The sequence below is a fragment of the Ptiloglossa arizonensis genome, chromosome 2 (genome assembly GCF_051014685.1).
Source record: "Ptiloglossa arizonensis isolate GNS036 chromosome 2, iyPtiAriz1_principal, whole genome shotgun sequence".
Classification (NCBI taxonomy): Eukaryota; Metazoa; Arthropoda; class Insecta; order Hymenoptera; family Colletidae; genus Ptiloglossa; species Ptiloglossa arizonensis.
Window position 1 is genome coordinate 8,470,658 of NC_135049.1, and position 16,891 is coordinate 8,487,548.

The following is a 16,891-nucleotide window of genomic DNA, read 5'->3' on the forward strand; positions in this document are numbered from 1 at the left end:
CTGTTTTAAGTTACAATTTAAAATAGTTACTCTCGGGATCGTTTCAAACCCTGATATTTAGTAATCACGAATTATTTGATATAAACGAAAAAGGAAGTTTCATAATCTGCATTAGTGTCACTACCATTAAGTTATTTGAAAGCAGAAATTAGGAATGATTAAAAACATATCGTATTTCTAATAATGCTATTTGTTTTGTGTCGAATATCGAATGTGTTTTCAATACATGTAATTAATTTCTGTGCAGTTACGGGTGTTTAAATTTGTTTATTTTGTCCCCGGTTAATTATATCAGGTAATATTTAACGTGCTTGTGGCGAGACATGGTTTTTAAGAAAAGATTTCTTAATAGAGTTAGTAAGCTTCTCTTAAGTTTCTATTTATACGCCTTTCCATTCAATGTTGAAATAAATTGCCATTTTGATAAATACTATTTTAATTTTCATATAGATTGATCATTTTCGAACTTACTACATCTTAATATAATAGGACTACGTTAATATGTCGGAATGGAAGCGCCACCAGGTTCATGTGTATATAATTTTTATTTATTCTTTAAATATTTAATTATTTCAGTTATACCTTGTATATTTAGTTAGAATTGAAATGTCAACGTTCATACCGAAATGGTTAAGAATCGTTAGGTGGAAAATAATAGCTGATTTTGAGAGATTAGAAATCGTTTTGTTTAATAATGCAAACTCTTTTATATTTCTCTATCGTTCCACGATAACATGACTAACAGTGTTTAAAAATTTCTTCACAGACGAGGTGGGCCTCCAATAAGCCTTACTTCGACGCGTCTGAAACGCGGTTCTGTTCAAGCCGGTGGCTCCGGTGACGATTCAACGACGCAGGACGAAAGCATCGATGGTGAGGAAACTGTCAACTGAACGAAAGAACACGTCACTTATTGAACTCTCACAACGCAGGAAACCCATAGAAAACCAAGGTCCAAGAGGTGCGCGCAAGATCCACTTCAACGAAAATCGAGTTCCAAATAAAGAACTCGCTTTCCCGAGATCGGGAGTCGATTCATATGCACCCAACGATACCATTAGATGAAGACGGCTTTCTTCTGTACATAAGACACCTGGCAGGGCCGTACCGAGTAGTATTTTATCTCCGTTCTTCCGGAACTCCGCAAAAAATGACGAATTTTCTCCGGGAAACTTCTTTTCAACTTATCATCGATAACTTAATTAAAGGCCCACATCATTAATAATCTACACAATGGAAGAGTTTTACGGATAAATTTGTGCCGAATGTCTTTCCAATGAGTTTAGCACGCGAGGCGCACGTATATTTGTACAAGGACTTGCACATTAATGCCACCAAGCATTAACAGTGCTAGAATGCCATACTTTGTACAAGTTTTACTTTAGAAGTTTTATATAATTACATATTTCTTGTCAAACAGGTTCGTCACTTTTTTTTCTTTTTTTTTTTTTTTTTTTTTTTTTTTGCGGAAAATGCTACTACTTCGCCGGGTAAGATTCAGACTAGAAATATATTATTGGGGCTGCATAATCGATAACGAATTAACACCGCATTTAGGCAGCATTAATATCTATTATAATTATATTATAGTTATATCATTAATTACTATTATTATTATTGCAGTTTTTATTTTTATCGCGAAGAAGTCGTAATATGTTATTTGTACCTATTTTTAATAATCAAGCAAATAGTGGATGATTCAGGTATCGTTCCGAGAGATCAGTGACTACAGAACTTCCAAAGGTCGGGGTATACTTTCTCTTAATTGAGGTGTTCAAATATAAGCAATTTTAAAACAATACTAACAAAGTGGTTCAAAGATTTGAAACTTTTTTAAAGACAAAGTATTTCGAAGTTTCTCAGACTAGAACACTTTGAAACAATTGAAAGATTATTTAAAGAAGAAAGCTTTCTTACGTACAAGTACCTTCTATGTGAGAAAGTTTTGTTTTGACAACCGGCTTTTTAAGAAAAAGTATTATTATTTTTAAGAAGAGTTTTTCATTTTTTGTTTATCGTTCAAGTTTATTAATTTTGTTTTTCTAATTTTTTCCTTTGAGTAACAACTTTCATTTGTTTTCGAGTGAATTGTTTACCTATCGGAACGAACCGAAAATCGACGATCGATTTGTATCAATCGGTATCTAAGATCGATCGTAGGACGAAAGCTCTTCTGTTTTCATATGATTCGAATTTACATGTTCCGAAAAATTCATAAAAGTTCTTGAGACAATGTTATTAGCATCTACGAGCTCGTAAATATTGCAGGGACAATGATTAATTTTTCTAAAACGGTACGTACGTTTAGGTTTCTTACATTTTTTAAGAAATACATTAATTTCGCTACTTCTGTTTTAATTGAGGGGGAAAAAAGGAAATTATATTTCAATGGATCTGTCAATGTATTTAAAATGAAATTTTGTTATCGTAAAGTGAAATTGACTTATACGTCTACGTTGATACGTGCATTTTTTTGCATATGAATTTCTTGTGCATTCAATGATGATGCATATTTAATCTCTTTTTGCCAAGATTTAATCGGAAGTAAATGATAAACTTCAAAATAAAAAAATAATTTTATACAAAAAGACTTTTTTTTGTGAGAAAATAAACGCGTAGTCGAAGTTAGCGTTATTCGTTAATAAAATCTGATATTAAATCGAACGTACAAAATAATGTCCAATTTTCGCAGTTATTATCTTGAAATTTTAATCATTGTTTAGCCAAATGGGTATTCTATATGATGGTTCCTGCCTTTAAAACGTGAGACAAAAACGTTAACGGGCGGTTATACACATTACGCGTATATATGTGTACACACGCGCGCGCGCACCCACACACACACAACAGAATACAGTAACAGTTGAATAATTGTATAAGAATCGGGACCCGAGTCAGGCATTTATCCAATGAAGGTACTAATTTTTAGACCAAACGGCTCGAATCGTGTTTTCAAGTTTGTCTTTGTTTATACCGAGCGTAGAAAAAGACAAGTGGAAAAGAAAGAGATTCGAGAATTGAGGCAAGAAAAAAAAAACATCGGTGAGACTAATATAATGATGACATTTTTTTTATTCTTGATCTTCTTCAAATGACACTTCTATCTTTGTATTTGTAAGAATTTTTTGATTAAAATAAAACCACATACGTTATAATTTGGATTACATTTACTTCTTTAATAATTCATCTACTATGGTTCATTGTATACAATCAACCGATTGACTGATGGATTGGACAGTTATGGTCACTCGTCGTAGTCAAAAGATTAATATAAATAAATAAATAAATTTAATTCAAATTACATCGTATTTGGTTTTATTTTAATCGAAATAATCTCACAGGTATGTTGGTAAAAGAAAGTTTCATTAACACACACACACACACAAAAGCTTTATTGTTGCATTAGTATTACCTCACTGATAATATTCGAACTTGGGTCGGGTTACATTGCTCAACCATTGAGCTTCGGAATGTGTGAAGAGGTCTCTCCCTCATTGGTAGGGATAAACAATAGGTAGTTATGTCGTAGATCGTTACTTGGAGTTATTCAACTTTTACTGCATTTTGTAAAGTATACCGCATCCAGGAAACGACATTCACGCTGAAAATAACATTGATCGTGATTTTTTATGATTATTCGATTTTAGATAATTAAATATCAAAGCTGAATAAACACGCAGAAAATCTTTAACTCATTTTCATGCGAAGTCATTAAGAATTTTCATACTTTCGGTACAGAAATAGTTTCTTGGGTGTAACGTTTCTTATCGTACACTCTGTTTACATATATATTGTGACTCTGAATATATATTCAAGGTTGTAATATTTTTTGATACGGCTAAGCAATTGTATATGAATGAAACCGGCCTGACCTTTTTACACAAAACAAGTTTCTAGTGATTTTTTAGTGAGGCTTTTCAAATTCACAATTGAACTGCCATTTCACATATTGTGGACCATTATTTTCTCCACGTAACTATCGTAATTAAATTTAAAGATCTTTGAAATAAACATTATATACATTTTCGACAGGTTTAGTTAATAAGGAATAAGTTATAATGTCACAAATAAAGAAGGATACTGTAATGAATTGTGTCTGTCAAGAAGAAAACGTAAACGTCAAAACTTCAACAGATTTTTATTCACACCCTTTTTGGGTTCAAAACGTAGAAAAAAGATCCGGAGTCTCAGAATCTTTTATGACGTATACAAAGTTATATTACCGTTAAAATGTCGACAACCTTGTACGAAAGTATTTCATTTCTCTTGAAAATTTGGTTGATTTTAAAAAATATACTTCACTAACTAGTATTTGTAACATATAATAATAATAATTTCTTTATTGCCAATTATTTACGCAATTTGTGTAAACAAATTTTGAAAGACTTAAATATTATATTGAAGTGATAAGTATCTTGGATATGTGAATTTGTAATTGCGATTTGTTCAGGTTTCCGTCAATTCTATTTTAATTACTTAAAGTAATGTGTATTAATAATGATAAAGTAATTTCTATTATTTAATCCTTTCGTTGCGAAAAGCGTATACTTGCGGCCTAAATAAATTTGCGATCATTTACACTTACATCCTGCAAAATCAGTAATTATTTGTAAAAAACATCGAAATGCCATCATAAATTATACAAAATGTGTTACATTTATATATACTTAGTTTCCTTTTTATTAATAACGTGAAATAACGTTAATTTCATTTTTACTATCAATGTACGTAAATTTAAGTAACCGACAGATATTTATAGTAGATCATGATTCCTCTTTTGCTACGCGTGCACCGCAGCGAAATGGTTAATAATTTACTTAAGTTTTATTTATTTCAATCCAATTACAACAGGCGCCAGTCTAAAATTAATTAGGAGATTATTTACTAAATAGAAATAGCGTTATTTTTATTAACAACAAACAATATTTACTTGAAATAATCAATGACATAAAAGAATCCATCACAATCAATTGAAAGTTAATATTTCAATGAACATATTTTTTATGAATCATCCAAAATTTCTCTTGTGTTTGCAAGTCGCTGTAAATTTGTGTAAATAAGCGCAGAGAGCATAAACTCTCGATTTTGATGCGTTTCATTGAAGCGATTTATTTCAGGGGCTGAAGCGATTCATCTGTGTTTTTTAAGAATATAAATTCCAACGGGGTTGGAATGGATTAACATAAAAAAAAAAATTAAAAAAAATGAATGAAAGAAAGGGAACGATAGAAAGTTTAAGAAGATTTGATCAGCGAAATAATAAACTTTTTTGATACGTTTTATATATATATATATGTATGTATATATATATATGAAAAACATTAATGAAACTGAAGCATGTTAAAAGGAAGGCATAATAAATGCTGAAAACTGAATAATAAGGAATATTGTTATTCGGTCAGTGATCTTCAATCGATTATTTATTTAGCAGTTAATGAATTACTTATATAGTATTATTTGTTGCAATAATTTAAAAGTTACAAAAGTGATTAACATTTTTTACAGTTTCGAAAAATTATATACAAATAAATTTGAAAATAACGCAATACGATTATTTATTAATCTAGCATTAATTTATATCTGAGTACAATGTAAGTATAAATGCCTATAATGTTAATATAAGAAAGGATAAAAGGCAGTTTTATCCTTAAGATTTTTTATCATATTCACTTCCTGTATTCTTTCAAGTATTTATACATAATTTGTCATACTACTGATCTCATTACCAATTTAACCATATAAACTGGAAGTATTTACCTTTGATTTTATTTAATAACATTGATACAATACAAATTTAGTACATTGTCATATACAATAAGACATTGTCATATTTAATCAAAATATGTTCCACAATATGAAAAATTGAGATTATTTTGCCTTTAATACTAGAAAGGAGCAGAGATTGAACACCACTGAACTGATGACATTAAAACATCACTTCATTTGCCTTGATATTTTCCAGCTCTCGTTGTAAACCTAGACATGCAAGATCTAAAGGAGTTCTTTGATCTTCATTCATCGAGTGTATGTCAGCACCATTTTGGACCAACAGATGAGCTTCTGGATAATGATCTTGTTCACATGCTAAATGTAGTGGAGTATTATCGGAATTGTCTTTACTATCTGAAAACAATCAGAAGAACTTTTAAAACGATTTGCTAAATTACGAACTTAATATTAACAAAAAATGAATTTTTTTTATTAAATATCTTTACAAAATAATATTACCAGAAAATCGGCAATTTAAGACATAAAATGTCCCAAATTTCGTAGAGCAAATTAAAATATGCAAATTCCTGATACAAATAAAAATCTAAAGTGTGTCTTTTAAAATCACCTTCACCACTGTGTACTATGTCTATTCGTCTGATTTGTTCGGTGTCTGTATATTTTCGCTCATATAACAAAAAAACTTCAACAAAGTAACTTTTTTATCTCACTAACACTTTATACAGGCTTTGACTTTGATTAATATACTATTGTAATAAAACAAAAAACATTATTAGATATAGTTCTTTTTGTCTTTGCTCTTCTTTAAAAAATATTACCCGATGGAAGTTTTGTTCGATTTCAGATAGATCATTGCTTCTACATTGTCCATTTCAATTATTCGAAGTTATTGGGGTAGGTAAGTGGTACAAGACGCAAGGTTCGATCATTTGTATATAAGATTCACGACGGCAAGATCCTCAATTCAAAGTAATTGGTAGACCTGACATTTTGCTTTGAAGCATGCTTGAAATTACTATACTTAATAAATTATTTTATGTTTGCTGAATCAACAGTAACACTACTAGAACTATCGATGAGTTTACTAGTAAAACTTGAATGAAACGTCCACTTATTTTTGCAAACCCTTCTACATTTACGTTCTAAAATTGGAACGAATAATTTTGATGAATACTCCAAACGAAGCCCCTCTTATTTTATGCTCGATCATGCATATTATTATTTAGCAATGAATAATAATTAATCGCCAACTTGTAAATTCCTATCGTATAAGATAGATACATCTACAAATATTTTTATCTTTATTAAAAACATATGATAAGCATTATTCAGCCATTTTTAGTTGATAATAATCAATATATAAAGATTTGGAGTATTAAGTGTTAAATTTTGGAATGAATTATTGAGAATTCTTAATGTATACATCTTTATCTTTATGTGTAGTGGAAAACAGATTTGTCAATGTGTCACATTTTTCTATATAGACTTATCATATAAAAATTCAGTGTATAAATACCCTTTCAATTTATTGTATAACCATAAATTTAAGAAAATTTGGACAAAGATGATATATTGCAATATTGTTTAGACTTACATTCTAAACCTTAGGTGATTTTACACAAAGTAATGTCGAAAGTTCTGACGCTTCCATTTTGATGTTCATTTCAAAAATATTGTTAAATGATACTCCCATCGTAGGAATTACAGATTAAGTATCTACTTATACATTTTTTGATGGAGCAAGAATTTTACTACTGATTACAATAACACTGGATATCAAAATTGGACCAATCACTGCAGAATATTACAAGAAAGATCTCCACTTGCAACCGCCATTAAAACATATGAGCCGACATGTGAGGAAAAGCATTATGAAAACAAAGGTAAATTGGCACTAAAGAGGTCATATATATCAATGGGGACATTCACTGGGAAAACATCGTAACTCGAATTAAATTGTTTTTGTAGAATCCATCATAATCGCATTCTTCGATCTTCTGTAAGTATTTATGCTGTGAAAAGAAGGCACAAATTGTTTATATCGACGCTCCACCGTGTCTTTTCACACTGTTTCCTTCCCAGTTTCTACAGAGTTTAATTGCAATGCTTGACCAATTATTGTTTTAACGCTGACTCTTTTGCATATTTTTTACAATATAAACTCATCTCACAATGCGATTACAACGCAGTTGAAGTTTTTAATTATAAATGCAAATAGTTTCTCTGTTACTTCTGTACACTATTTTTTCTTCCTACTCAGTATTTAATTTTGTTTTGTATACAATCTAGAGCAATAAACATATTACTATTTACATCGATCGTTACGAATTTATTTGATCAGGAAAAAATGTAATAATACTATTCGCTTAAAGTGTACATTAACTGAGCTTCTAGTTCAAAAAAAGCGGAAATAATTTAAAGATCCTATCACAGAATTAATTGACAGATAAGACATGATCAGAGCAAATGATGATCACTATATCAATGGGTAAAACTAATTCTAGATATTGATTCTTAAACACTTAAAATTAATTATAAAAACGACATTACTTATGGGATAACCTGATATCTTATGGTAATATGGTATTAAATGTAATTAATTATATTTAATATGAATGTAGCTAAAATTTGCCCAATTACTTTATTATAAGTGCGCGTTTGTTTTCTGAGAACTTTTAAATAAATGAAAAATAATAAAATACTAACCTATAACTATTACATATTTTCCATTTTCTATGAGAAGTCTGATTACGGCTGCATTGCCGTTTAATGCGGCTCTATGCAATGGCGTCATACCGTCGTTATCTGTTATATTAACATTCGCATCATTTTCTATCAATTCAGTGCAAATGGATGGCCAGTTCTTTGATGCTGCATATTGTAGTGCTGAATGGCCCATTTGAGTCTGAGCATCAACATTTGCACCCTCGGTTAGTAGAGTCTTAACAACTTTTCCCCGACCAGCTGACGCTGCCAAAATTAACGGTGTCGTACCCATCTAAATGTTAAAATTGAAATATTTCGTCACTTGAACTTAATCACCTTGAATAACTACTATTTATTATATTAACTCTTTGCGCTTTAACTATACTGTACGGCAGTTAACCTGTGATTCATTTTATTTGTGTCCTATGTTGTGGGTATTAACTATACAATTTTAGAATATGAAAATTGTCATTTCTTTCATTTCTCGGGAAAATTATAGAAAAATCAATAAATAGCATTGATATAAACTTTGAGAGTATATGAAAAGTATATTAGAAAAAGATCGCCAGACATTCCTTGTGTTTGGTCGGTATTCTTGGAGTGCAAAGGGTTAAAAAAAGGTTGAAGACAAAATTCCAAGTTAGCAATATAAAATATAACTACAATTATATAAATCCACCATGATATTTTTGTCAAGATAAAATATCCAACAGAAAGTTAGAATGAAAAGTTAAATATTGAATGAAAGTTAATGAAAGTTAGTTTCTGAGATAATACAAAAGAAATCCTTCAGACTGAAATGTGAACGATAAAAAAAAGTTATTGTTTTTCATTTTCTATTATACTCACTACAATAATTTCTTTCATTTTATCTTATTTTGTTTCTTCTACTACATCATTCAATACACGTATGTTCTAGAACTTTATTCACCCTTATTTTATAATCACCATTACTAATTAAAATAAAATTCCTACAATATATTAGGTAATCCCATAAGTAATGTCGTCTCATCGTACTTTAAATAAACACTTGAATCGCATCTCGGCGATGTGTTTATAGAAACTTCTTTCTATGTAGCTTAAAGAGTGCTCTCTCAACAGTTTATCGGTTGCATTCGATGCAGTTTGATCGACATTTTTCACTTGAAAAAAAATTTTTAAACGAGCATATACGAACTTCATTTGCGGCATTGTATACTATATGAATTTAAAAAAGGTAGTACAACTACGAATACGGTTAAAAACATTTGTGAAGTGTATGGTGAACATGCTTTGAATTTGAGAAAGTGTCAAATATAGTTTCCCAAATTTCGAAAAGGTGATTTTGACCTTTCTGACGAACCGAGATCCAGTCGACCAACCCTGCGAGATAGACAAAATTGTTCATTTGGTCCAAAGTGGGTCTTATACTGCAATCCCAAACGCAAACGTCAGTAGCTATCATCTGGTCAATCATCTTTACAGTGCCCAAAACCAAGGCTTCATTCCCGGAAAGTTTTGTTGCGCGTGTGGTGGGATATTAGAGAAATTTTGAACTTTTAAAGCAAAATCAGCCCGTAACGACTGAGATTTACAGGCAACAACTTGAACATCTTCAAGCAGCGTCGACCATCGTTAGTGAAAAATGACCATCGTTAGTGAATCGCAAACGTGTTCTATTCCACCACGATAACGCTAGGCTACACACAGCAAAGATAACACTAGAAAAAATTCAAAATTTCAATTGGAAACTTCTGCCACACTCACCATACTCTCCGGATCTTGTCCCAAGCGATTACCATCTATTCCTTGCATTGTCAATGCAACATTTTTTAAGTGGAAAAAATTTCAACAATAGCGAGGATGTAAAATCAGCACTAAATGAGTATTTTAATTAAAAATCCCAGAACTTTTTCGAAAATGGAATAAGAAAGTTGACTGATAGATGGGAAAAGGTCATCGAAACTGATGGTCAAGATATCGATGATTGAAAATAAATGTAGGTATTAATTTTTTTCACCGAAAGTCACCGTCAAAAAACGATATTATTATACTTATGGGATGACCTAATATATATATATATATAATCGCCACTCGACCTTAGTTTCTAAAATTTTTGCAAAAAACTATTGCTACTACTACAATGGGTGTCACTTATAGTTACGCGTACGTGGCAGTGCATGCATAAACATTGGATCACCGATTGTTTACAATTTCTATAAATACACTGAAGTGACCGATAATGAACTAATTAATTTACATAGCAACTAATTAAATGGATTGGGTTCGAATTAAGTAAAGCGACCCAAACCTAATTTATATATAATAAATCCACTTAATTAGTTACTACAATCCATTCAGAGAGAAGAGGTACCAATGTTGAAGAGGGACATTAACCCCTGCGTGACCAGTTAAATGGTCTACATTCTTGAGCTCCAGAAACGACTCTTACTCAGTTATCGAGAACTCTTTACCAAATTAGAACAAACCGCACGATTTAGAAAAGCATTCAGAATTCATACTGCACGTCTTCTTTCGAATCTTGGCTCAATTAGAACCATTCGGTTTGTTTTTTCCGAATTTTTCAACATTTCTAACCTCTTGGGGGTATGGTAACTATCCAGATATCGTATTGTAAACACTCTTAAAGTTAAGCTGTTAAACTTGTAAAATTAAGTTGCTGAATTCTTTTCTGTACAGAGACTTTTTTTTTTACCTGATTTTTATTATGTTATTCTTTTTTCTTTAATTCTATGACTAACAAATGAGTGTAAATTTTGTTCTCTTGTTAAAATATACAACGTTAAGTACATCTTAATAATATATATGGAAACTTTTTCAATCACACGTGTGGAAATGGTGGTAGATAGGTGCACAGATTGTATTATATTATACCGTTGTTTCAGGAAGAAGAATAGATATCCAAAATATACAGATGGTACGTTCCAAGGAAAACATTATAAAAGTAAAACTTAGGTATGTATTAGACATAGTAGAACACTGTAAGAGTTACCCATATTTGGGTAACGACTATGTTTCCGTGGAAACCTCGTCATCCGTAAACGAATGACGCTTTTTTTCGTCCAATTAAACATAATTTAAGGGGTAATTTATTATCAAGTATAGAGTTCAAGACGCTCGTTTGAATGTGTGAGTGCATGAGCAAAAGTTGTAGTTAGTAACTTGGCCGATTCTCGCACATGTGGCCAGCACGTCTTTTTCTTTAGAACTAATTATTAGTTCAATAAATATATAAAAGAAAAGTCACTTGTACCTAAAGCAATTTTATACGTTCAAAACGCATCCCAACCCACAATCAACATTTATAATAACTTTATTCCTAACACAAGTACTTAATTAAATTAGCACATGCAAATGAGAAATAGACAAAACAACAAAACTATATAATATAAAATAAATTAATTAAAAATATACCTATACTTAACTATACTAAAATTTGTTTTTAGAATAATAAATAACATTTTATTAGTTGTGATGGTATTCATTCAAACATTGTAAACGTGATTGAGGTGACTTTGGACACTTAGGACAATACGTTATAGTCTTTTGTAAATTTTTCCTTGCAGACGCCTCTTTTGTTGTTTGAGGCTTTGCGTTTTCCAGTTCCAACCACTCTCGAACTATAAGCTCTCGGAATTTTCTTATTTGTATTTTATGGTTCGTTGTTTTTTGATAAACAATATGTGCATTTACCTAAGAAATTCCTATTTGGAAGTGAATTGCCAGTTTGCGATACCATTTTATGTTTTTCCGAATTACTGCAGCACATGAAGCCATCTGGTTGTTTCAACCGATGCCAGACTTTTCATTATTGTAAGCTATGACTGCTAATGGTTTTATTTTCGGAGGACGATCAAGCTAAGCGGAAGAACCCGAAATTGGCACAACAGGTGCATGTTTCAATAATAATATTTTAACATCACGAACATCTCTGCATTTTATCACTACAATGCCACTGTCATCTTCCCGTGATACCATTTTACCTGTTTTCAATGGATGAAGTATAACATGTTTTGGCATGAATTTTCTGTTGTAGTATATCGTTCCAACAACATGGGTTTTGAAATTTAACAATTTTACTGCCAATTCGTAGCTTGTATGAAAATTCTCGATAAACAACCTACGTCCTTCATTCAATAGCTTGTGCATAAGCTCGATGCAAACGTCTTTGGTTATACCAACATGCCTGATCCCGCTGATCTCTCATCCAGCATACATTTTAGTCGGTATGTATTGCCTGAATATGATCCTTCCCCTCTAGGGAACCATAATCTTATTAACTACAATTTCTGCGCCGGGTAAAAATATTTTTTGGTAATTATAATACTTGTTCAAATCGATTATTCTGTTGTATATCTACGTTATTTTCAAAATGTAAATTTGATAATAATAATTCAAATCGATTCCGAGGTATTTTACTATAGGGAAATGAAAAATTGTAAAGGGGATCCGTTGACCAACATTTGGTTAATGGCTTTTGCATTAAACCCATCCAAAACAACAGTCCAAGAAATATCTTGATCTCTTCATAGGTTGTGGGTTTTCATCAGTTTATTGCATATTCGCTGCTTGCATTTTGACCCAATTTTTTCTCTACGGGGGTAGTCCCAGAAATATCTGACCTAACAAAGAAAATACAACAAATTTGGAAAAAATATCTTTATTTCTTTACATAGTCTCTTTTTACATCGATACACTTTTCCCAACGTTATTCAAAAGCTTCGATACTCTGTTTATAGTGAGAACCGTCGGGCTCTGCAAAATAACCATCAACCGCAGACTTCACTTTTATTGTTGACAAATCTTTTACCACCGAGCCATTTTTTCAAATTTGAAAACAGAAAATAATCTGAGGGAGCTAAATCTAGCGAATAGGGTGCATGAGGAAATAATTCGAACTTTAACTCATTGATTTTGACCATCGCGATAGTAGATGTGTAAACTGGTGCATTGCTTGATGAAACAAAACCTTTTTTTTCGCCAAATGTTGCTGTTTTTTCTTGATCTCATCGTTCAAATGCTGCAATAAGTTCACATAATACTCACCATTGATTGTTTTCCCTTTCGGAAGATAATCAATAAAAATGATCCCACACGCATCCCAAAAAAACTGACGTCGTGACCTTGCCTGTAGATGGAACTGTCTTCTCCTTCTTTGGAGCCGCTTTTCTCCTTTCAATATCACATAACGATAACTAATTTTTTCCATGTTTACAAATTCACTGAAAGCGTCCACTATTGATGGGTGCCAAACAAATACTAGACAATGTCGTGTCGTCAACCTTCAAACTTAAACTTTATAAAGTCGGTACTCTCTTAGTCTTCTTTTCAAACAACTATCGCCATCTATACGTCAGATCGGGTACTTCTGGGACTACCCTCGTACATAGCTGTTTGTTTCCATCACCGCTGTAATATTGGAAGGTAGTTCCACTAGAAATCCACTTTTCCCGGTGAAGTCCTTCCACTGAATATTGTCAGATGAACCAACATTATCAATTTGTTTATCCTCTTCTTCTGTAGCCAGGTCTTCTAACAGTTCCTCAAGATCTTCATCCACATATGCATCCCCATTTTCCGAGCTTGAAATTGATACGATATGATTTCTAACTTTTCTTGGAAATCTGACCACTTTTTTATTACTACTCGGCTCACTTTCAATTATACTTTTGCATCGTCTAACAAACATTTCATCAATTAAAAAATCAAAGACATGTTGAAAACAATTTCTGCTCGACTGAATGAAGGTTCTGGGATAATGCAGTGAGATCTCTCAAAGTGATCTTTGGAAAACTTATTACTTTCTCCACTTCGTAGTCAAATATTTTGTTCTTTGTTTCTCCTTATCTTTCTCTCTAGAATTTTCATATCCAATCGTGGAAATCAAATCTTGTTAATTCTTTACTTTTTCATATGGAATATTTGTCATTTCACAACCTAAATAATCAATGTCTAAGAATATATTCCTATCCAAAGGATAAATTTTGGTACATTTAAAGTTAGGCGCTGCTATTTCTAAGCGAGCAACTTTTGTGAACGTCTCTCGAACAAGACTTGCAATGTCATAGTCAGTTATGCGTGCTCCTTGCTTGCATCCACAAACTGCATCATTCATAATATGCTATTTTAAATGGCTCCATGGTCTTCAATGCCAATAAGGGCAGCTTAACGAAATTTAAAGATCGTTACAATAGATTAGTTATTAGCTTCAGCTCAATATTGTCGCCAAGGACGATTTAACAAATGAAAAACTACATTAAAGTACCAGTGATAAATAGAGTAAAAAACTAAAACCCCCTAACAGATAAAAAATGTAGAAGATGCCTTCTTCAACGAAAATAAAGCAACCTCACTAACTAGAAAATTACAAGTATCCATAACCCATAATTATTCGTAAGTATAAGAATCTGACACTCCAGAATATCCCTTACCCATCTATTACCATGAAAATCTGTTCCAATATGTGAAAACTGCAACATATTAATCATAACAGATCATCTAATTCCACACTATCCAAGATATACTGTTCAATGCTGCAAATACAAGCTGGAACACCCAACTTAAAGATCAACAAGGAATCATCAGACCAACGCCGATAATAACTCTGCAATTAATGCAGCATAAAAAAAACCCACTCCCATTTTTTTTCCATCAGGTCCAGAAACATTATATTTGCTTTTATCTATAAGTATCGTCTTCTCCTAAAATGAAACTGGCTTATTCACATAATTTTTGGCAAATTGCAGTATCTTTTTTCTGTTGTCTTTACTGATGAGTATTTTGCATCTAACAGTATGTATATGAAAACCTCTTTAATGCAATGTTCGGCACACAGTTTCCAGATGCACGTCAGTTCCAATATATTCTTTCAATTTTCTAGCAATGCTTGTTGCACTGGTAAGAGGATTAACTTTTATTTTTCATAAAATAAAATTTTCGTCCTTTCTTCCAAATTTCTTGGATCATTTCATATGAAGTTTAATAGCCACACATTCTTCATGTTTGTACTTTTTTACAATATACTGACTCGTAAAATGCAGTATTTTAAATAATATTTCCAATTTGTATTCCATATTTCTAAGTTAATTTTAGCAATTGTGATCATATTGTTGCTGAAACTTTATCGAGACCTTGATTAAAAATTAGGTTGAATGAATTTCACTTTTGTGTACAAAATGGACAACTGTATATTTAATTTAAAAGAAACATTTTTATAAACTTCAAATACGTGTACTCACTCTACTATACACTTTTTGGCATATTTCTTTTTCTCTTCAAGCAAACCATATACACAACTTATTGTTGTCAGGAGTCTACCAGATGGCGATTGACAAACAGACCGCCAAATACAAATGTACAAATTTCTAACAACTTTAGTAGGCATGTTTGGTAAATTATATGGAATATCAACTAGCATGTCTAGCTTATGTTCAAAACATCATATAATGCAGAACAACAAGAAATAATGACAACATATTAATGCTGTAGATGACTGCACAGTCAAAGTACAAATTGATAATAATTTATTCGTATTTCTGAATATTTATTGTTATGTGAATGTCAAGAATATGCAAGATACATTAGATTAGATCATATGTCCCCTGAAATCATTCAATTTTTATTTCAAACATCTTTGATATCCTCAATAGTTTTCAAGATATTTGATTAGATTGATTTAAATGGGTGACCCTGTATATTATATTGTATACTGTAGAAAGCTCCCCGATGTTTGTATATGTGCAATGTATAGGATACATTTATAAGAAAACACCAGCTAAGACATCAACAATGCTTCTTCATTGGGTAGATGTCTTTGTTGATGATTTTATACTAATATAGTAAGAATTAATGGATTTTGGTCTACTGTATTGGTCTACTAACTTGGTATCTTTTTGTCATGAAAAAACTGATATAAAACTTACATCATCAGTAGGGTCTACTGGTACTCCAAGAGATAATAAATATTGAACCAAATCATTGTGACCTCCAAGTGCTGCCCAATGAATCAACATTCGACCGTTCTGAAAGAATAAATTTTAGAGTAACAACATAACCTCAATGAATAATTGAATGAAAAAATACTGACACGATCTTCGGCTGTTTTAAGTTCGTCATTTTCACTCAGAAGATGTTTAACATTTTCGGTTTTACCGCGATATGCCATATCGTGAATTGATTGTTCGGACATTTTTGTCGATTCTTATAATACTAAATTTAACAAATGCGACAAATTAGGTATGATTATGTTGAATATGATGACTGGTAACAAGAAACATATAGAAGCCCTATTTGATCAAATGTTATGGCACAGCAGCCAATTGATTTTAATCATGTGACTGCATGTTTAACTTTTCAAGCCGGTAATTTCTTACGACTTAGGTGACACCTTAGATAGTAATTAATTTGTGATTTCTTTAAATTCATTTAAAATTTTTTTGAAATTTGTTTAATTAAT

At 31.5% G+C, this 16,891-nt stretch overlaps 2 protein-coding genes across 5 annotated transcripts in view; one reads left to right on the forward strand and one right to left on the reverse strand.

Moving 5' to 3' along the window:
- The window catches only part of Zip (myosin heavy chain 10), a 58,114-nt gene extending 52,568 nt beyond the window's left edge, over positions 1–5,546 (forward strand). For 2 of the 4 annotated variants that reach the window (XM_076305235.1, XM_076305237.1), the window contains one exon: positions 767–5,546. In XM_076305235.1, the coding sequence (XP_076161350.1) occupies positions 767–893 (127 nt within the window). In that variant the 3' untranslated portion in view covers positions 894–5,546. The remainder of the gene's footprint in view (positions 1–766) is intronic. The other 2 variants (XM_076305236.1, XR_012991217.1) reach the window with 2 other exon arrangements.
- A 171-nt stretch (positions 5,547–5,717) lies between these two features.
- LOC143143683 (uncharacterized) lies at positions 5,718–16,717 on the reverse strand. The gene is made up of 4 exons (XM_076305239.1): positions 16,523–16,717; positions 16,359–16,457; positions 8,437–8,728; positions 5,718–6,123 (listed from the first exon to the last, which is right to left on the reverse strand). The coding sequence occupies exons 1-4, from the start codon at positions 16,622–16,624 to the stop codon at positions 5,927–5,929; spliced, it is 690 nt and encodes a 229-aa protein (XP_076161354.1). The 5' UTR covers positions 16,625–16,717; the 3' UTR covers positions 5,718–5,926.
- Between the last annotated feature and the right edge of the window lie 174 nt (positions 16,718–16,891).